This window comes from Stegastes partitus, unplaced genomic scaffold, assembly GCF_000690725.1.
Source record: "Stegastes partitus isolate 25-593 unplaced genomic scaffold, Stegastes_partitus-1.0.2 Scaffold474, whole genome shotgun sequence".
NCBI classification, from domain to species: Eukaryota; Metazoa; Chordata; class Actinopteri; family Pomacentridae; genus Stegastes; species Stegastes partitus.
The window spans coordinates 162,842-184,455 of record NW_007578205.1 but is presented as its reverse complement, the minus strand read 5'-3'; the positions used below and the strand labels follow the sequence as shown (position 1 = coordinate 184,455).

Genomic DNA, 21,614 nt, shown 5'->3' with positions numbered 1-21,614 from the left:
GGTAGAATAGATGAGAGAGTATGATGTTGATGCCAGACAGATTAGGAGGCAGACAGCGGAGGTCAACAGTGAGACAAAGAAAGAACCAACAAAAGACAGCGCACCGCCTCATTTGTCTGAAACATAAAACTTGAACTTTTATTCATAACGCAGTAATGATGTGAACAATTCAAAGGTATAAATAGGACAAAAGAGGGGCGACAGCGAGGCAGAGACAGGAGGTCTAAACTCTATCTCACATTGCCCTTAAGGGACTTCATGTGTGTGACATCACTCCTTCCGAAGTAAACACACGCACACACAGTCTCCGTCGCCACGGTGCCCACTCGCCACGGCAACCGGCCTGGGTGGAGAGGGCAACCGCAAAACACACACACGCACTCACACACACACACACTCGCTCTCAGGATAATAGGAAATGATTGCAGCTCATATAAGAGGAGACAAGAGCTGATGTAGTAGTAGACATACACACACACACACTTGGAAAACTTGTCTTTCCGATCCTTAGCAGTGTGTAATCCTGAGGGATAAGTGCTAAGATCCCCCTTGTCTCCTTGACAGCTTGAGAAAAAGTGTGTGTTTGTGAGTGTGTAACCTGGTCTGTTCTGTCCTTACAGCTGGCCTACTGTGTGGTGCAGTTCATGGAGAAAGATGCTACAGTGACTGAATATGTAAGACCACTTTTCCATCATCATGCTGCACCTACTCGCTACAACAAACAAAATAATCAAATTTAAAAGAAGTCTCAGTGTCGATTTGTTGTTTTCTTTTTGAATTTGCTGTGAACGACGGCCATCTTGCCATTTGTATTGTGCAAAAAGTCAGAACTCACCCACAATATTCAACAAAATCTTCACTAAACGCTCACATTAAGCAGAAAAACTGCTTATTTTAGCTTGTTGGCCTTTCTAGTTTGTACTTTAAATGTAAAAGTTAGTTTTATCAAGTTAGTTATTTAGTTATACTACTTATAAAAGCTCTTTACTAGCTATCATTTTTTTGTGTAAAAGATACCTAGTCTAGGTTTCTAGCTTTCACTTTAGGCATAAAAACTACTAAGTCTAGCTTGTTGGCTTTGACTTTTAGCATAAAAGCTAGTTAGTCTACTGTGTTTAGCTTTGACTTTAAGAATAAAAATTGTTAGCTTAATTGTCTAGCATTCAGTTTCAGCATAAACGCTCATCAGTCCAGCTTTCTAGCTTTCGTTTTAAGCATAAAACCTAGTTAGCTTGGATTCCTAACTTCAACTGCCACCATTTAGCTAATTAATATTGCTCATTGGCTTCCACTTTCAGCATAGAAGCTAGTTAGCCTGGGTTTCTAGCCTATATTCAAACATAAAAGCTAGTAAACTTAGTTTTCTAGCTTTCACTTTAGGCATTGAAACTACTAGTTTTTCTTGTTGGCTTCCACTTATAGCATAGAAGCTAGTTAGCCTATTGTTTTTAGCATTCACTTTTAGTATAACGGTAGTTAGCCTTATTTTCTAGCCTTCCCTTTAAGCATGAAAGCTGGTTATCCTAGTTTCTAACTTTCATTTTAAGCATTAAAGCTAGTTATCTTGGATTCCCAACTTCCATTATTAGCATAAAACTAGCAAGTGTAGCTTGTTGGCTTCCACTTTCAACATAGCAGCTTGTTAGCCTGGTTTTCCAGATTACACTTTCAGCATAAAAACTACTTAGTCCAGTTTTCGAGCTTTCATTTGAAGCATAAAATCTATTTTGTCAAGTTTTCTCGCTTTCACTTTAGGAACAAAAACTACTAAGTCTAGCCCATTTGCTTCCACTTTTAGCATAGAAGCTAGTTAGCCTATTGTTTTTAGCCCTGAAAAAAGCTCTCTGAGGGTCTGAACAGGCATGTTTTTATGTCTTTTAATAATGATAAAGATGCCAACGTGTTCCCAGATCTGAGCGACTACTTTTCTGAGTAAAGGTATCCATTAATATTTCCGCCAGTCGCTTGAGTATCAAGCTTTACAATCAGCGTTACTCCTCTAAGTAGTTCACAATGTAAACCCATCAGTTAAGTGGCTGAATTAGAGCACTTGCGATAACCTACTTCTTTATTCAGTAAAAATAAGACTTGATGGCATATTCCTTAATGCAAAAACCAGAGTATGACTTTAATGGAGATAGTAGCAGTGGACGCCGGCCAGCTACCCTGCTGAGCTAATCGCTACAGTGTTTATTTGTATTAATGTGTTTTCATACTTGCTCTGCAGATCATCAGAGGGCTGCTCAAGTACTGGCCAAAAACCTGCACGCAGAAAGAGGTGATGATGATGATAAAAAGCCAGTGAAGTTTCTCTGCAGCCAGACTTCTCTTCGACAAGCATTGCTGAGAGCGTTGTGTCGTTTCTGTTTGTGTGTTCAGGTGATGTTCCTGGGTGAGATCGAGGAGATTCTGGATGTGATAGAGCCGTCTCAGTTCATCCGGGTCCAGGAGCCGCTCTTCAAACAGATAGCAGCCTGTATCTCCAGCCCTCACTTCCAGGTGATAAAACAGTATCATCGTGGGGGAAAAAAAAACGTTACACAAGTCACTCACGGCCAGATTAGAACTGTTTGGGAGTAGACAGGATTAAAAGAAATGTGATTACAGTAATCTGATTAGCTACCGATTTAATATAGACTGTAAAACAACTGCTCAATGAGACTTTAGGCATAAGTCAGTTTACAGACAACAGTCTAATGAAGATAATGTGTTTGACAACTCTTCGCTCTGCATGTGTTTCAGGTAGCGGAGCGGGCTCTTTACTTCTGGAACAACGAATACATCCTCAGTCTGATCGAGGAGAACTGTCAAGTCATCCTGCCGCTGGTGTTCGCCACCCTCTACAGAGTCTCCAAGGAGCACTGGAACCAGTCAGTGCAACACAAACTAACTACATTTATAACTTTATCTTTTAGCTTTTGTTCGTATTCTGGTCTTTAGTTCAGCCAGAACGTGAGATATTCAGGACAAAGCAGCTTTACGGTCGTTTATCCAAACTGGCAGCTTCACCAAAATACCTGAAAACACTCGAGGAAGACCTTTCAAGGAAGTTTTGGAAGATCGACATGTTTCTCAACTTATCTGATAGACGCTAAAAGAATTATTCGTTTAATTAATTTGTCAGCCAGAAGAAAATTACAGCCGCTGTTTTAATATGTGAAGCAAAAATGCCAGTAAATCATTCCAGCTTCCTAGTTGCTGCTTAGGCTTTAAACAGTGGGTGCCTCAGAATGAGAAATGTGGAGATCACCTCAGGCTTGAGGAAATTGAAATGGCAATTCTCATATTTTAATCAGCAAATGAATCAACTAATCAAAATAATTGGTACTTTAAACCCCTAAATTACTCATGTGTCGATTGCTGTTCATTCATTCTTGTGCCTTGTGCTTGTAGTCAGTGGTAGAAGATGCATTCGGGTGTTTCATTCCAGTGAAACTAGCTGTAGAAAGTATACCTTCATGGGTCAACTTCCTGTATGTGAAGGGTTGTTTAGGACAATCTTGGACTGAGGAGAAGATAGGGTCACATAAATCCAGTGTAGCAAAGTAAATGTACTTGATTACTTTCCACTACTGTGAGTACTTGTGGGGATTACTTGACTTTGGCTGCTAGAAACTGACCAATTTGGGAAACAGATACGTTGACCAGTCCACAAATCTCCCCCAAACTCCTCCTCTAACCTCCATGTTGTGAGTCTCCCGTGGAGCAGGTGTTCAGCCAGATCCCTAATCTCGCCGTTTTTTCCCCGCAGGACCATCGTGTCTCTGATCTACAACGTGCTGAAGACCTTCATGGAGATGAACAGCAAACTGTTTGATGACCTCACTGCCTCCTACAAAGTGGAGAAACAGAAGTGCGTATGACTCACCGTCCTTGTGTGTGTGTTTGTGTCACTGGATACGACAGTGACAACAAGAGGAAGGAATAGAAGTCGTCTTATGTCATGTTCTAGGCGGTATTTGTTCCATTATCCCTCGCTTCATATTTCACGTCGTAAGTATGTATCGCTTAGGTCATCTCTTGATGGCGGATCACGTCATGATTCCAGTCGTTCATCGGCCCGGTTCAAACTCAAGATAGCAGATTAGGAAATAAGATATAGAGGGCTGGTTTAGCATTTTGATAACATTCTTTTTCTATCGGCGAAATAACAGGCTTACATAAAAGTTGTCATGTGTTTTTAGCTTAGCTTAGCATGACCAACACCTCTGGAGCTGATGTTTCCACTGCTCTGACTTTCCCCATGGACTAGAAACCTTTGGAGGAACTCAGTGCGATTCCACTTCAGGGATCAGGCTCTAATTAAGTTTCGGGAAAATCATTTCAACCCCTAAAAATCTCTTCTCTGTGAGGCAGTACTTTCTGAAGCTCCAGGGGATTCGATGTCGCAGCCGGTTGAGAATTCACAACATTTTATTTTAGCCAATTCATCTCAGTCATCTCATGTTTAGTTTCTGTACAAATCTGTTTGCGTACGTTAATATTTCATATGTTTTAAATCTGATTTGCTGCTACGACTTGTCTCTTTTCCAGCGATGAGTTAATGACTCTGTTTGCAAAGTAAATTATAATCAACAGATTGAATCTCCTTCATATTTACTGTTGCTGTCGTGTCAACTCTTTCTCGCTCTATATGGTGACAATGTTGTTGCACAGTCTTCTGCATTACTGCCACCTGCTGGACTGGAGTGGAACAGTTTATTGTAGCGCAAAAATGATGTGTGAAAATAGCTTTTTCATTCATTAGTGGAATAGTTTCTGTGCTAAACTGTACAAAAGCAGATAACAGGCGTCATATTAGATAATGGTGTTGCTCCACAGTTTACTTATTTGTTATTTGGGACCCAAAGCTAAGTTCTGTGTCATATTTACACAAAGTCTTGAAAATTTGATGCATTTCTTGACCTGGAAATTTTAGAATTCCCACCCACAAAAAAACGTGTCTGGCCCGAGAATCCATTTCAATAACAGCTCCAAAATATCACTTCCACGGTCATGAAGTTTGGTGAGGACTCAGTTTTCTCAAGCAGATCCAAATGATTCAGAGACCAGGCGTACAAACACATGACATTCTCAAAATTCAGCCAAAAACATTTCACAGAACTTAGTTTTTGCTCCCAACCAATAATCTGAAGGAAACTTTTACTTCCTTGAATTTAGTTCCTGGCACTAAAAGTTCTTGGGTGCTTATGCAGTGTATCATTGATTAGGCCACACACAAGCAGAAATGAACCAATTTATAGCTGCAGGAGGGTTTGTGTGTTTATCCATGCTGCAGTATTTCTGTGCATTTTCTCCGTCTACTCTGTGGACTTGCAGATCAGGTTGGTGAGGGTTTTGGTCGTGCAGCACAGATTTGGTGGTGTGGGCAGAGTGACTGACAACGTACCTAAAAACACCCACAAATATGTACCAATGCTCTTCCTGCAGACTGTAGGTAGACATGCTGCTGCTGCTCACTGAGAGACTGACTGGAGACGTTCATGCAGTTCCTGTTTTCAGTTAATAAAACCTGCAAAGAAGTGCTCTCATTAGGATTAGCAGCTTTGCCTTTCTTCTGTGGGACTCCATCCATTCCCTTTCTATCTTCTCCTTTCTCTTTCCTTTCCTTCTGACTCCAGGGAGCTCAAGCGAGAACGGGAGCGTGCGGAGCTGTGGCGAGGCCTGGAGGAGCACCAGGAGCGCCGGATGCAGATGCTCACAGAGGCGGCCAGGAACCAGCGCAACCTCCAGGAGCGAGGCGAGAGAGGGGACCCGCTGACCCCTTCGTCCCCGCAGACGGCTCACTCCGACCAGCCCGAGCCCAAACCCAGCGGGGCCTCCTCCGGGGAGAGCGCCACCTAGGTGCCGCTCCGCAGAGATGGGATAACGCGGGAGGGTTTGGGGGGGGAGGTGGGGGGGGACGGGGAGAAGACGTGACGGTTAAAGCGTTGGGAGGCAGAAAAAGGTACAAAACAAATCCACTGTTTATTCTCATCTTGCACCACGGAGGCGGCAGCTTTTTGTAAAAAGGCGCAAACTCTGTGATCCAAGTTCAAATCTGTACCTTCCTTCTGTGTGAAGCTGCTTCTCTGTCTTGCTGTACACACATCATGTTGCGGATCAGAAGATGAACATCGTCCACAAGTGCAGACTGTTATTTTAACTACCAGCTGGTTTATTCAACTGCAGGTCAGTGCCTAAAAATCGGTAGCTGGCCTGCTTCAAATCAGCCGCAAAATAGGAGATCAAAAACGTCTCTTCTGGTGCAACACAAACCAAGTTTAACACGTCAGTCGAGTTACAGTCTGTACTGAGGCTTTTGTGTTCATCTTATGGTCCCAGATGCTTGTTTCATGCGTGGATAGCACAATACATTAATAAACCAAAGAAGCAGCTTCACGCAGACGTCCCGAAACTTTGTCCGAACAGACCAGACACACAAACAAACCACCACACACACACACACACATACACACACACACAGGTACATATTTACTGTAAATACCAGAAGACAGAGCTACAGAGTGTATCCAGGTCACGCAAACACCAACAACTGATTGATGCACCAAATAAAACACACACATAAACAGACACACACACACAGCTGGTTCTAACTCCTCTCCCAATCTGCCGGGTTCCACCAAAGGACGAGCCTAAAGTCCCTTAAGGTTAAATAACCTCTGATGAAGATGATGATACTGATATAAAGTACAATAATGTTCCTTCTTCTTACTTGTTACTCTACTACTACTACTCTACTCTACTCTAAGTACTACTGACGATGATGATGATGATGATAATGTTTTTATATATATATACATATGTCTCTGGATATTTCTGTAGTGTATTATGGGAAAAACACTAGTGTAGCAGATACCATAAAGGGGAAGGCCGACTCGAATTCTGAATTCACATCACATGTTAAATGTACGAGGCCATAATGTGAGTGCTGAAATTCAGCAGAATTCCCCTTTAACAGACCTTAAAGAGGGGAGGAATGAACTGGATTGGCGGTGGCTGTTTTTCTTTTATTTTGAAATTTTGGATATTTGTGGTGTGGCCGGGTGTATCTTAAAGGGGTATTTCATAAAAGTAAAAAAAAGAAAAAAAATCCCCAAACATTCCACATTTAAAGGTCATGAGTATGTTTTAAAGGTGCCCTGTTGAGTTTTTTTTGTTTTGCAAACACAGTTATGTTTACATTCAGTGTTACTCACCAGAAATGCATTGTGGGTATTCTAGAGGCCTGACAGGTGAATTGTGTTGAACACATTTTCTTCCTCACGAAACACTTGATTGTTTTCAAACCTGCGTTGTTTACATCCGTGTTTGCTAGCTAGCCGTCTTCTTCTTCTTTGCACTCTGTCGCCACCAACTGTTGATCAGTGGAACAAAACTGGGACCCGCTCATGAAAAAAAAAAAAACATTTGTTCTGTCGCGCTTTTGTCAGTCAAAAGTTCCACAGGGTACCTTTAGCGAGGACTTTTTTTTTTTTAGTTTGTCAAATTTGCTTCCAATTCCGATTTTGTATTTTAGAACCTCCAACTGTACCACCACGCCCGCTAGTAGACTCCACCCGACACTGACATGACAGAAAAACGAATGAAACGCACCACAAGTGTCTCAAACCAAAAAGGAAAAAAAACACCGTAATCCAGTTGGATTTCTGAACCCGGAGCGTCTGAGGGTCTCGGCGGACCCGACGCTGCTAGATGGTAACCATGACAACTTTCTTTGGCGTGAACCAACAACAACAAAAAAAAAAATCTGTTTATTCTTGTCTGATCATTACGATAGAGCGATGGGATAAAGAGAGAGGGGCGGGGGAAAAAAACTGAAAAAAATTATTTTAGCAATATTTTCATTCTTTCAGGATAATCTGTGTGTTTTTAGGGGGCTAAACAGGAAGTGGGCGTCACGCTCAAAATGTTTACCTCCCACTCTTGTTTTTACTCCTGTTGCGTCCTTGATATTCACATTGTCTTAAAGGTACCTTCTGTGTAAAATGATTTGATGAGAAATGATTTTTTTTTTTTTGCTTTGTAATTACGTTGTTTATTTTCTTGGTTTTTGTATGATCTTGTTCATTTTGTGGAAAACTGATACTGATGCTATTTATTTTCTATTCGATCAGGAAATGTAACCTTATTTGAAGACGACGGTCAGGTTGTGTATGTGTGTTTGTGCGCGAGTGCGTGAGTGTGTCGGAGATGTGAGCGTAGACGGAGCGACAAGAGAACGAGAGAGGACAGTTATCTCTTTGCTTCTTTTTCTCTCTCTCTCCTTCTCTCCTTCCTGAGGGACAGGGTTTTGAATCCGAATGTATCGTTAAAAACAAAAAACGAAAAAAAAAAAAAAACTGGAATTGATTGTTTTTAGTTTTTTTTAGAGACGCAGAGCTACCTGTCAGCTGCTTCGTAACCAAACATTCAAAGTAAAACCCCGTCAGACCTGCAGTTTTTTTCTAGACACTCACTTCAAATCGCGCCTGAATCGACGAGGTTTTGAAATCCATTTGATTTGTGTTTCCTAAAGTTCCACGTTTTTCTGAATCTGTTCTGCACCTAAGCTTCTTTTCATTTGCAAACATCCAGGATGCAACTCACAAATATTCTCAGAGCTGACCACAGAAGTAAGAAACCTCCCGTTAAATGTCCAGTTACTCTGTTTTTCTGTCTACATCAGGTTCTGAAGCTGCTCAGGTGTCCTACAGATGGATGGACTGCAGTATATAAAGTAGTTCGAGGTGTTTGGAATGCAACCGTCACCATAGATATTCAACAAACTCAATTGGCTGATAAAGACTGTGAGTTAAAGCTGCTGAAAATGCTAGAAATGGCAACCTGAGTTAAGCTGATTACCTTTTCCTACCAAAATTGAGATTTCTAGAAGTCTGAGGAGGCGTTTTCTTCTAGTTTTTTCACAGGAAAAGTGCAGAAAAAATCCAAAGAAAAGCTGCAATGTTGTGTTTAGTGCTTCACCTCAGAAACCCAAATGCTTTAAAGCTGCAGTAGGCAGGAATCTGCAAAAGGCAAAAACAAAAACTTATCAAGTGGACACGCTGCACATGATTTAAATGTGCAGAAATAGTCAAGTTAAAAGTCACTATTGTCTTGATTTAAACCCCTGTGCTGCTGAGGTAAAGTCCTCTGGTCACCTGAATGCATCACCTATTTGGAATTTCTGATCTGCGTGAAAAGACCTTGATCGCCAACCAATTGAATTACAATTTGTTGAAAGGTTGTTGTAGAATTTTTGCCCAATGATGCCAAAAAACAAAAAACAAACCCCTGCCTACTTTAAAAGACCGCTAAATAATTGTCTTTGATTGATTTTAGGACCTACTAAGGAGCCACAACACCCACGTATACCCACTAAGGCGGAAAAATTAATCAAAAATTTTGTTTAATTTGTAATATGGCAAAATATAATACCCAAATCTCAGGAGTGGCAATTTTTAGATAAGAGATTGAAGTAAAATACGATTATACACGAAGCATTGTGGTGCTACAGATATGCAACGACGCCTACGAATCATCAGTTTTATGTTTTTTTTAGTAAAAATTTTTTAAAATGACCCTTCAAAAAAACCCCATGTCTGTCAAAATAATTGCAATATGATCAAAAATTTCTTTTGCCGACACTTTTTTCACATTCCAGGCAGAATTCTTGTATTTCTCTCCTGTTTCTGCATACAACACGAGATGTGCGATGCAGTATTTCACGTTCAAGGAAACCACAGAACATGTTCACAGATTAGTTGTTTTCGCAGCTTTACCTCAAAATCTGAACCCGCCAACACCATCTGGCTGCACCCTGAGCAGATAAAAACAACTTCTTATTAGCTCGGATTTCAAACCTTTGCTGTGATTCAGGCGCGCGACGCTCAAAAAAACCACAAAAGACACCAAACTTGACCTCGCTGTCATAAAAGCACGTTTATGATTTTTTTCGTTTTGGCTAGCTTCCTCACGAACCCTCTTGATTGTTATTGTCAGTCGGTCAGCTGACTCGGGGGGGGATTGTTAAAACCCCAGCTCCCACGGTTTTTAGAATTAACATTCCTCAACTCCAGAATTCTGTCATCCGGTCTAGAAGTGCTCCTGCGCAGGAAGCGAGAGAGGAGAGAGTGTCGGTCGAGGGCCCCGGTTTGAACTCGGACGGCCATCAAACGCTGCTTTCGGGGCCGATCCGCGAGGCCAAGATGGAACAAAATTGCTTTAAGGCGGAGGGGCGACGTGAGCGATGAAAACAGCCCGTAAAGTTAGAAAAACAGAGGAGGAGAAAGACAGAGGAAAGAAAAGAGTTAGACACGATAGAATGGCAATAAGTCAGAGCAACAGAATATAATGTTACCGAAACCTACAACCGCATTACGTAGCAATTTCACTGAATTTCTAGATTTGCACTGTCTGCCCAATGGTCTGTGTTTGTTGTGTTGAAGAAAAAAAAAAAACCTAGAGAAGATGATAAAGACGATGCAGAAGAAGAAGAAGAAGATGTATATTTTGGGGACCAACACAGCGGTGGGGGGGTTTGAATGTAGAGAGGCTTACTACTGTACGTAACATTACAGGGGGGTGTAGAATGGAGAAAAAAAACTATGTGCTAAAAATGAAACTTCACTTTGAGAAAACACTCTGGGAGTCTGGGCTGGTTTTTTGTGTCATCTGCTGTGTCTCTGGGATTTCACTTCCAATTTCTCTCACTGGTGTTTCCATCCTAAATAGTGCAGGTTACATTAATTAAAGCTGCACTAAACTCTCAAATAGTCTGCAGTTTAGCCTTATGTAGCTTTTTTTCCCGCCTTTTAGTTCATTGTTTTGGTTTCTCTTTGTTGTCGTCGACCCACTTCACACTATCTTTCAAACACCACAACAAATATTACCATCCTGTTGAACTTGGTGCAACTTTTCGGAGCTAAGTAATCAAATGTTTTTTCCTCAGGGGTTGGTGGAGACCAAAACAGAGCTAAAAGAGGGTTTTAGTTCATCAGGTGGCCTGTAAAGCAGCTACATGTGAATGCTAATGTTGTTTTGTGGCTACCAGACAGATTTTTATTATATTTACTGGTAGAGGTATACATTGTTGTTTGTTCTGCTACTCATTAGTTAACCAAAAAAAGAAAATCCACGGATGCAGCTTTAATCTCTAAATATGATGGATACCTCCAGTAGCACATGCTAGCTGTGTGTTTGCATGTTTTTATCTTCCTGCTAGAATCTTTTTTTTTTTTGTCAGCTACCTGCCAGATAAACAGTTTTAGACTTTTCTTATTTCAGGCAGCTATTAAAGGTTGAGTCTGCGATTCATTGGAAAGATTAGTTGACGTATTTAACCACTTAGCATATCATACGGTGTGTGGTTTTCCCATTTACACCGGCAGCGCTGTGTACAAAGAACTGATTTTTCCCCAAAATATTGAACTAGAATCACTGACTCCACCTTTAATCCCCATTAATTTGCATAAAGTGTCAAAATTAGACTCTTGAAAGTTGCGTGAATTGTGGAATCCATCACAAAAAACAACACAAAATCTGTTTGTAGTTATTTAATTATGTCATGATGAAATAAATTATGTGTTGCAGTAGGAAGTACCAATAAATGGAAACCAATATTACACCTAAAGCAGCACAGTTAGTTAAACTATTTCCATCTGATGTAAAGCTTCAGCTAGATTTGATAAATGAGCCAAAACATCACCAGAAAGTTCACACTAATTTAATCGCTTTATTTTGAAATTACTCCTAAAAACACATGTGCGGTTCTGTGGTTTGAGGGGTTTTAAAGTCCCATCCACACAGAGTTCAGTATCTCTGGTGCCACTCCTCTAGTCAGACTAGAGTCGGATTAAATCTGCTCCCAGCGCCTGGCTCGCTCACAGAGATACAGGCTGAGGTTAACAAAACATAGACAAGCATCAGTATTTTCCAGGGAGTCTCCATTATTTCTGGCTTTGGGGTCTCTAATGGTATTTCATTGTAATTGCGATGATGTCAGAGTGTCCGTCCGCCCTAATGGCCTTCTAAAAACAACAACAAGGAACAGATTGGTTCCATTCACCGGACCGTCCGCTCGCAGACAGACGCAGAGAGTCCAGCAGCTCCAACCTCTGCAGGATCTTCAGCTGAGAAAGGTGAGACGTTTCATTATCTGGACAGTAAAGCAGGGATTTAACAGTAAAAAGAAAAAAAAAGGAACTATTAGGTTCTGGAGCTATTTTACAACATAATTAGTTTGGTTTTATAGCCTCTAAAAAGTATCATGATGTTCCCTCAGGAGTATTTTTCATCTCAGCGTTCCTCCATCTGTGTTTCTTCGGATTTAAAACCTCGTGCAGAAGTCGAGCTCATCCTGTCAGGGCAGTTTAAGTTGTTTGTACGCAAATTAAGTCGATTTCTCGAATCGCGTTCAGGAGCTAACGTTTGATTCTGCTTCAGAGGAAAGAAAAACAACTTTGCATGTAGAGTTACCTCACTCCAGAGTCAGATCTGCTGAGTGCGCTGCTTTGTTTGTTTCATTTCTTGTGAATCTGAGAATCTTTATTTCTTGGCTGCAGTAGCCACAACAGACACCAGAGGGAGGCATGAGTCACGCTGGGTGTCTCGCTGTTTGATCACCTCCTCCTGCAGATGTTGAATATCGACAATTTATCTCAGAAACTGTGTGTTTAGAGGCAAAAAAAGAACATTTAAGTGCTGAAACAGATGGAATTTCTCCTCATGTTAGACTTTTTATAACTTCCTGATGTTTAGATTTCATCTTTTTACTCAATAAGATGTTCATTTCCTCTAACTTCCACGATAAAAAAATCCGAATATTATCATTTACGCTAATAAATTCTGCTACTTCACCCTATTTCTCTCTTTGTCCATCATTACCCAGAATGCACCTCCATCCTCCCTCCCTCTCCCTCCTCGTCCTCCTGGTTGCCGGGGCGGCCGTGGTGTGCGTTGCCGTGACGACGACCACGACGCTGCACGCCTTCCGAGGCTGCGCGGTGCGAGAGTTCTCCTTCGTGGCCCAGAAGCCCGGCTGCAGGGGGCTGCGCATCACCACCGAGGCCTGCTGGGGGCGCTGCCACACCTGGGAGGTGACGCTCAGACGCTAGTCACAGCTCCGGTCCCGCCTTTTTCTGTTTCTATTTCTGAACGCTTCCGTAATACCGGAATAGCGAAGCATCAATAAATGATTAATGAGCCGGGACTCGGTCCAAACCAGAAGAAGGCCCACGGCCCGGTCAGACTCTGGCCCAGAAACCACCGAGTCCTTCCAAGCAGGGAGGGACGCTGATGTTTTACTGAACTTCTTCTGGTTTTAGACGTTTAACTTTTACCTCCGAATGATCGAAAAACCAACTTTAGAGTTTAAGAATCTAGTGAGAGCGGAAAGAGGTCCAGCTTGAGCTTTTTTAGGGACTTTAAACAGGATTTCACTGGTTGCACAGGTTGATCATTTAACAAAAAGAAGCTTTAACAGAAATAAAACTAAACTTTAAGACTGTAGACTTGATGTCAAACTACTAATACGACAGAAATACTCACTTCTCTGTCTGTAATTTGAGAGTTTAATTAGTTAAAAACAAGAATTCACAGCTTGAGGGTTAGTTTCAAGAACCACAAATAATGTTTTGCTCAACATCAAAGACTGAGACAGTTTGCATCAATGTTTTTGAGTTATTACAACTTAGAATGAAATCATGTTCAACCAACAAACTACACTGAATTAGCTCAATTAGCTTCTCCTCCTAAATCAATTTTGAGGTTTCTTATTGTCACTTACAATCTACATGTTTTTATGTGGATTATTCGTAAAATTGGGTGTTTCAACAAATGCTATGTACTGAATTATAATAATTATGAACACAAGTTTTTAAGTTGGCTATTTTAGAACAAATTATGTTGCTTTAACTTGAAGTCCTGTAAAACTACGTGTCTGTTTTAAAACTACTAATACTAGAAAAACACTAACATTTCTTTCTAGAGTTTAATGAGTTTAAATCTTTTTAAATCAGTCATAAATTCACAGATTGAGGTTGATTTTAAGAACCACATATACTTAAAACAAAACAACAACAATGTTTGGGCCAAACAACAAGAACAATTAAGGCAACAGTTTGCATTAATATTGTTTAGTTATGACAATTTATAATGGACTTATGTTCAACCAACAAACGATATTAAGTTCGTGGAATCCACTTTTCCTCCTTAATCAAAGGCATTTTATTTACCACTTACTTAAAATTTATACGTTTTTAAAATGATTTTTCAGAAAATTTAAGTTGTTCCAATATTTTTAAGTGTCATATACTTACCATCATTATGAACACAAGCTTTTAGAGTGGCAAATTTAAAACATGAAGTTGCTCCAGAGTTAAGCAGCAGCAGGAGGAGGACTTTAAATTGTGACCTCAAGGTGAAGCAAAATGTTAACAAGCCAATTTCTTTAAGTTACCTCAACTTGAATTTTGTTTTAAATCAACTAACAGAAATTTGAGTTTAAATTACATAAAATACGAAGTTGATGCAGTTACCAGCATTATCATGACAACACAACTCATCACAATGATAAACAGTTCATCTAACTGAGAACTTTTGTATTTTAGCAGCGGGAGCAGGTCACTTGATTAACTTTTCAGAGTGCAGCTTTGTCTTTACCCTCTTGTTTTAGTCTGTAAAGTCTCCAGCTGTGTGTGTTTGTGTGTCTGTGTGTGATCTGTGCAGAAGCCCGTCCCAGATCCTCCCTACATCCACCGTCACCACCGGGTCTGCACCTACAGCAGAACCAGACACATGACGGCCCGCCTGCCCGGCTGCCAGCCCTCCATCTCCCCGCTCTACCACTATCCCATGGCGCTGCACTGCCACTGCGCTGTCTGCTCCACGCAGGACACCGAGTGTGAGACCTTCTGATGGACCGAACCGAACCGAACCGGACTGGACCTGCAAACTATCTTATCAACAGTGACATGAATGACACTTAATAAAATGATGAAAGCAAGACGTCTGATGTGGGGTGAAGCATGTGGAGTGAAGTATTAGTCAGATGTTTATATTCAGGAACAGAAGAAACGATGCTGAATCTACTAAGTTACACATTTATAAACCAAAGACTGTGTCTGTAGTTACTCATCTGTATGTAAAAAGAAAAATTATGCTTCAAAACATGAGTTCTGTTGTTCTTTCTGAATCTTTGACGGCACTTTTAGATTATATACGTATGAAAACAAACATTACATGTGACCTGTAGCTCTGATTATAATCCAGAAGGGTTTCATGTTCTTTGTAATTAGATAAAAATCTGAATTTGTTTGAGTGAATTCACAAATAAAACATAATTGCAGCTGCTATTGACAGGATGAGTTCAGTTAACTGTGCCGCAATAATCCTTCATGAATCATTTACAGGGTTTACTTGAAGGTTGTGGAAAAAACAACTTTAGTTTAACCTTTATTTGAGTAAAAGTACCAATATGGTACAAAAAGCATCTACTTAAGTGAAAGTACATATATGCGACAGTGTAAATGAATAAATAAATAGATAGAAATCCATAAAAATCTGAGCAAAGATCTGTAAAATAATATTTTTTTCTCATTTAAATGCACTAAAAAAAATAGTGTGATTTTATGGTCAAACATTGTGAAAGAATAAATGACAATTTACAAAAATACAGACTTCAAACGTGGACATGATTCACATTATTTGACATGCAAGTGAATAATTTGTACATGATTGTTCTGGTTAATATAAGCAATCTGACAAAATAGAAAAAATCTGTAAATTGTTCAAAAAAAATAACACTTTCGTCTTTTATGGTGTAAAAATAAAATGTATTTAAAGTAAATAAGTAAAAGTGCTGCTCTAATCCGTGTTGTTATAAAATACATAATTAGATAATTATGAAGCATCAGTGTGTCGGCAGCACGTTAAGCTGGAACTAGATAAATTACTTTATGTACAGCTTTTAATGCAGCAACGCCATTTTTACAACATTTACTGAAGTGAACGAGAAGCTTAGAGGAAAAAATCCTCTTTTAGTAAAGCATCAGAAATGTGACGACGCTTTTTGTAAGATGTTAGAAAAACCTCTGATTTCTTTACCAAAATAATTGAAAAACTTGTTGTATTATTAGATCTTTAAAGTGACTAAAGCGTCAGATAAAAGTAGTGGAGTGGAAGTAGAAAGGAGCATTAAATAGAAATACTCGAGTAAAGTATCTCAAAATTCTACTCATGTACAGAAGTTAAGTCATTTTTTAAAAATGCAAACTGTTCATTAAAGTCTCCTTAACATCATTTCATGTGAGGTTCAGGACTTAGTTTGAGGTTAAGATCAGGGATGTGCAAAAATATCAACAACAAAATTAAAATAAATCCACACAGATAACGTTAAAGTTGCAGAATAGAAATTTATTGACACACAATCTCATCACAAACTATACAGTGCATTCTTTCTTTCTCTCTTTTTTTTTTATTCATTTAACCGACATTTTCAACATTCTTTGGTTTCATCAATAGATATTATTTACAAAAAATGTCTTTACGTTCAAATTTATAAATATAAATAAATTTTTTTGTACATTCTTTGGTCTCTGGTCTGTGATTAGTGGTTATTGCAAAGAATGAAACTTCTCGTATGTCGACGACGTCTTTTTGTTTAATGCGAGTCAATGAGGAGACGGTTTGCTGCCGCCTCTGGTACAGTGATCGATTCTTTGTGTTTGTGTTTTTTCTGCTGAGTCGTAAGAAGTAAGAATGATGATTATTGTTGTTGTATTTCTACCTGCTGGCAAAGTGTTTTTCAAGCCTCAAAGCTAAACAGTTTGTTTGTGACAGAACAGTTTCTACAGCCTCTAAGTGAATCAAGTTTTCTAGAACTAAACCTCCCTCACCTCACATTTCACACCAACACACACACATTCAAGGAGTTCTTGATCATTTTCTGTCATTGTAAAGAAACCCTGCTTTTGACAGTTGGAGGCAAATCTACACTTCAACACGCGAAACAAGCCGACGTGGACAGAAAAAGGAAAGCTACTGCTCGGTCTTCTACCAGATATTGTACTGCTGAGTGTGTGATGTGTTTTCATCCAGCTGCGTTGAAGCGTCAGTAGCGGGATTTGCGGCACATGTCGCAGCGGCACGCCTTCGCCGTCAGGATCTCGATTTCGTCGTGGTGGCGGCCTCGAGGGCAGTCCAGGCGAACCTTGACCTGAGGGGAAACATGATGGAGTTGAAGGTAAAGTCTGCTGCTCTGAGTCTCCACAAAATCACCCTCCTGTACAACTTCAACACTAACTGTGCTGCTTTTAACCTTTATTTCTTGCATGACGGGAGTATTGATACCAAAAAAAAATCTTTGCACATCGGATTTCAAATACTACAGTGGAAAAACAAAAAGAACTTGACTTTGAAATACGCCCACAAGATTTGCTTTAATTGCATTTTTACAGCTACAGTCATGACTCAATAATCCGACACTAAATGTGAAACCTTCTTTCATGTCGGATAGCAAGATGGAGGTCGAGATACACGGAGGGCTTGATGCTTGAAGGGTGATTTTCATTATTTTAGTTATTATAACAACTAGTGTGTTGTTAGAACACTACGCATCGCTGGATTTCACACCTAACTGACCGGTGCGCTTGTGCACGTTCCGGCCACTTCCACCCTCTCGGAGCGCTCCAACGGGGTGAAAGTGGCCGGAATGTACAGGCAGTATTTGGCTGCTGATGCCGGTTTAGTTAGCGGTCACAGTTCTGTTTCCACCATCGGGCAAGATACGCTCCACCATTACTGTCTGTGTTTACTTCCGTAAACTCTGAGCACGCTCACTGCGTGTGACATCATCGTGTCCTCGTCTGCTCATGCGGGACACTTTCGGGTCGTATGAAGTTGGAAATGTGAACGAAGTTGCAGAAAATCGTTTTTCACAAAACAATCTGAATTGAGCATTAAATCCTGCAGTCTGAACGTAGCCAATCTGTGGGATTGTTAAGTCAGATAATACGCTGTTATCCTTATTTGTGACATAAAATGTCATGTTGGAGTCTGAATCCAAGGCTGTCGGTATGTTAAGGCTGTTTTTATGGGTTGATGCTCCTTTCCAGTCAACCAATCACATGTTAGATGGGGCGGGACTTGTCCGCCAAATAAGCCAGAAAATGGTGGTGAACCTTCAAAAATGCTGCGAAGGGGTCATATTTTAACACAAACATGAGATTTTTCTGAACCTTAATGAAGCAGTGATGGTTAGTCACCTTAACCAAGCTTATAAAGATAATTGCTAAAACTGACCAGGAAGTTTTTGTGGCTAAACCGAAACCGAAAGTAAACAAGGAACCTTAATTCTAAGACTGATGGGATGTCGGACTTCTGGCTGAAAGTTGGGTCACTGGTTTAAACCGTCATCCTTCCCTCCTACGTCCTAACGTGGACTACATCGCTCATTTCAACTGGTTAAACTTGGGAATGCAGTTTAGTTGTATAGGAACGTTATTTTGTGGAGACTGAGCTGAAAATCTGGTGCACACAGCTGCTCAATAAATATGCCTCAGAAAGATCCAAACATTATGACTCAGAGGGGAAACAAAGTAGTAGGGGCAGTGAGAGCAATGCTAACTAGCTAAACATACTAACTAGCTAAACATCAACAATCTGTCTCCATTCACAGCCTCCACCTTTAACCCGTCTGCTCTCTGCCCTCACCTTGGCGTCCTTGCTGATGGTGCAGCATCGTGAAACCGAGGTGATGTTGTGGGTGAAGTTGGACGCCACCAGCACCGAGTACCTGGACGGGAAGGCGCTGGACTCGCAGTAGCCCACGCAGGCGTACACCAGGTGGGTGCCTTTGCAGGTGCCGCGGCGGTCGCTTCGGATCGTCACGTTGAAGGCTGGAGGAGGAAGAAACGAGTGAAGAATTACTGACTGATTCTTAGAAACAATTTTGACCAAACTTTCTTTTTCAGATGCCATTTGTTGTGGAGAAGGAGCGTATTGGCGGAGGTACTGTAGATGCACTTTTACCCACACAAAACTGGTTGGTGAAGCTAAAAACCTGTTGAAAATCTGAAAAGCCGGAACCACAAAGTAGCAAAACCTGAGGCACAAACCATCCATCGTTCAAGCATATTTTTAAGACTATTTATCATTTCTAATAATGCTCCCGTGATGCTAAAAATGAACTAAGATGTCACTTTTTACCAGCAACATTTAGGAAGATCTCGTCAGATTATGAGTAAAAACAACAACAAAAAACGTACCTGCAACGTGATATATTGACGAAGGTTTTCAATTCAATTCAACTTTATTTATACAGCACCAATTCACAACATTTGTCATCTCGTAGCACTTCACATAGTAAGACGAAGACCTTATGAAACTTCAACACAGAAAAGAGAACCCAACAATCTAAAATTGCCTTTGGATTCCCTATGAGCAAGCAGTCGGCAACAGTGGGAAGGAACCAAAAAAAAACCTTCGACAGAACCAGGCTCAGGGAAGGCGGCTATCTGCTTTGACTGGTTGGTTTGAGAGTGGAGGTGAGGGGTTGTGGGATAGCAGGATATTAGATGGAGAATGGACAAACAGTACAAACAGTTTTGCCTATAAGGTTCTGCGGATGTTTTGGGGACGTTTAGGTAACACCTAAAAGAATGTGTTTCTGTAAAACCTTCCAATGATGTTCCACAGTCTACACGATAACAATGGAAGGTTGTTCTTAATATAGCAGTTGGTTTTAAGAATGTTGAGGCATAATGGGCTAACAATGATATCACCAAACGTTTTTAGAATGTTTAGAGAATGTTATCCTCGAAGAATGTCATTCTTGGAACTAAAAAAAAACAACTTCCTTTTGAAAACATAACTAAAACTTAATCCGAATACTTTCTAGGAACCAAAAAAAATCTAGCTGGGAAGAGGGCGTCATCGTCAGCGAATATGCTCAATGAAAAGTCTGAATTATACGTGATGAATGTTGCACATGACTGGCTGCAATAAGATGCTAAAATCTTACAGGAGAATAATTTGTAGTTTATTCTGATGTCATTCTGCCATGAAGAAGGAACCTGGTTGCATAGCTAGAGAGCTGAACTGGTTCTAGGAGCGCAGCAGAGCAGCTTTATTTGCAAGTCTTGCCACTCAGCAGTCATTGTGGCAGTTACTTCCTGTTTTTATAAATGGAGAAAAAGCCGTAACTGCAACTATAGCAGTCACTGGGATACAAAAACCGCATGTGTAGAATTTGCTTTTGTCTCAATGTGAGATTTAAACAACATTTTCTTCCCCCTTGTAATATTTTTAACGTTATTGGTTTCTTGACTTGAGTCGGTGCAGTGATGCGATTGGCTGGATGTTTCCTGGTTTGATTGTGATGAAGCAGACAGGAGGAGACGCCATCTTTACCGACTTCTCCCGTCTATTTCTATTCAGGATTCTTTCATCTTTTCTCTCCGGAAACGTTCACTTGTGACACTCACGGTAAAGGTGGCACCCCGGGGTGAGGCTGTCGTGGCTCCAGCCAATAGGAGAGAAGAGCAGCAGCAGCGACATCACTGGGAGCGCCAGCAGGCAGAGATGGGAGGTCAGCGACATCTGGAAGGAGGAAGAGTTTGAGAAAATCATACAAAATACCAGGTTCAGTGGTTCCCAACCGTGACACGATGATTAAAAATCATCTTTAGCTACATGAAGTTGTTAAATCTGTGCTTTGTTTCTGGAGCGTTTGACCTCCTTAAATCTGTTCAGGCATCATTTAGCTTTAATGTGCACCTCAGGATAGTTGGACTCAGTGGTTTCGGCCTCTTAAATCACATTCTCAGTTGGTTTTTTCGAGCTAAAAAGGCAATGATTTTTTGATTTGCTCTCGCTGAACTTTCCCCTCGAATAAAAGCCCTTCTCCTCGGAGCCTCCTCCTCGCTCTGCTGAGGTGATTTCCCATCCTGCCCGAGTGTCACTCAGTTGAGTAACAGCTAATGTGGATAAAAACAATAGTGGCTCTATCTTTTCAACGTGCCTCATTTAACAGCAACCTGCTGACACACGTTACGTACGCGACGGCACGTATCATCACCGGCGCGCTCTCTGTTCTATATGAACGATCCACCGGCGGCGTCTGTTTTCCACTCGACCACATGCAGCATGTCAACAGCGAGGCTCCACACACTCCCACACGTGTGTCAACAATAAAGTCATGTTTTCCGGATAATTTGCCGCTCGTGACCTCCGACCTCTAAATTGGCGGCTCTTTCCAGCTCCGCTTCCTCGTCGCGTTGGGAATCACCGCCATGGCGACGGTGAAGAAAAGCCCCCCCCCCAGGAGACGCCATTTACGCCGCCAAATTAGCGGGTCAGGACCGAGCCTGAGTGTGTGTGTGTCTGAGGAAATGAACCTGGTGTCAACTGGTGGGGTGTAGAGGGGGAAACGCCTGAGTTTTTTCTCCTCTTATGTGGGGTTTCCACGCCTGAAGGTTTGTCTTTGAAGGAAAGTGGGTTGTAATGTTGCACTGAACTCTGGGAGGGGGGACACGGGACCACCAATACTGACAGAATACACACAGGGTTCAGTCTTACCGAAACAGAAACACATTTTAAAAGCAAAATACCACCAAATAAATATCTTTTTTATCACT

At 40.9% G+C, this 21,614-nt stretch overlaps 3 protein-coding genes across 3 annotated transcripts in view; 2 read left to right on the top strand and 1 right to left on the bottom strand.

Annotated features, from left to right (window-relative positions):
• Positions 1-10,621, top strand: part of ppp2r5b (protein phosphatase 2, regulatory subunit B', beta) — a 50,016-nt gene extending 39,395 nt beyond the window's left edge. Inside the window, exons 8-13 of the mRNA XM_008286858.1 lie at positions 621-674; positions 2,228-2,278; positions 2,380-2,499; positions 2,743-2,870; positions 3,752-3,853; positions 5,622-10,621. Of these exons, the coding sequence (XP_008285080.1) occupies positions 621-674; positions 2,228-2,278; positions 2,380-2,499; positions 2,743-2,870; positions 3,752-3,853; positions 5,622-5,844 (678 nt within the window). The 3' untranslated portion in view covers positions 5,845-10,621. The remainder of the gene's footprint in view (positions 1-620; positions 675-2,227; positions 2,279-2,379; positions 2,500-2,742; positions 2,871-3,751; positions 3,854-5,621) is intronic.
• A 2,248-nt stretch (positions 10,622-12,869) lies between these two features.
• LOC103360921 (glycoprotein hormone beta-5-like) lies at positions 12,870-15,147 on the top strand. Its single transcript, XM_008286857.1, has 2 exons — positions 12,870-13,076; positions 14,707-15,147. Exons 1-2 carry the CDS (start codon positions 12,870-12,872, stop codon positions 14,893-14,895), a joined length of 396 nt encoding a protein of 131 aa, XP_008285079.1. The 3' UTR covers positions 14,896-15,147.
• Positions 15,148-17,089: 1,942 nt separating this feature from the next.
• Positions 17,090-21,271, bottom strand: gpha2 (glycoprotein hormone subunit alpha 2). Its single transcript, XM_008286886.1, has 4 exons — positions 21,266-21,271; positions 20,463-20,577; positions 18,691-18,875; positions 17,090-17,194 (listed from the first exon to the last, which is right to left on the bottom strand). Exons 1-4 carry the CDS (start codon positions 21,269-21,271, stop codon positions 17,090-17,092), a joined length of 411 nt encoding a protein of 136 aa, XP_008285108.1.
• Between the last annotated feature and the right edge of the window lie 343 nt (positions 21,272-21,614).

Coding starts and splice junctions, on each gene's coding strand:
- gpha2 (XM_008286886.1), bottom strand. Junction 18,876..20,462: donor CCCGGGGTGCCACCTTTACC/GTGAGTGTCACA, acceptor TTCCTCCTCCAG/CCTTCAACGTGACGATCCGA. Junction 17,195..18,690: donor CCATCAGCAAGGACGCCAAG/GTGAGGGCAGAG, acceptor GTTTCCCCTCAG/GTCAAGGTTCGCCTGGACTG.
- LOC103360921 (XM_008286857.1), top strand. CDS start 12,870: ATGCACCTCCATCCTCCCTCCCTCTCCCTCCTCGTCCTCCTGGTTGCC. Junction 13,077..14,706: donor GGCGCTGCCACACCTGGGAG/GTGACGCTCAGA, acceptor TGATCTGTGCAG/AAGCCCGTCCCAGATCCTCC.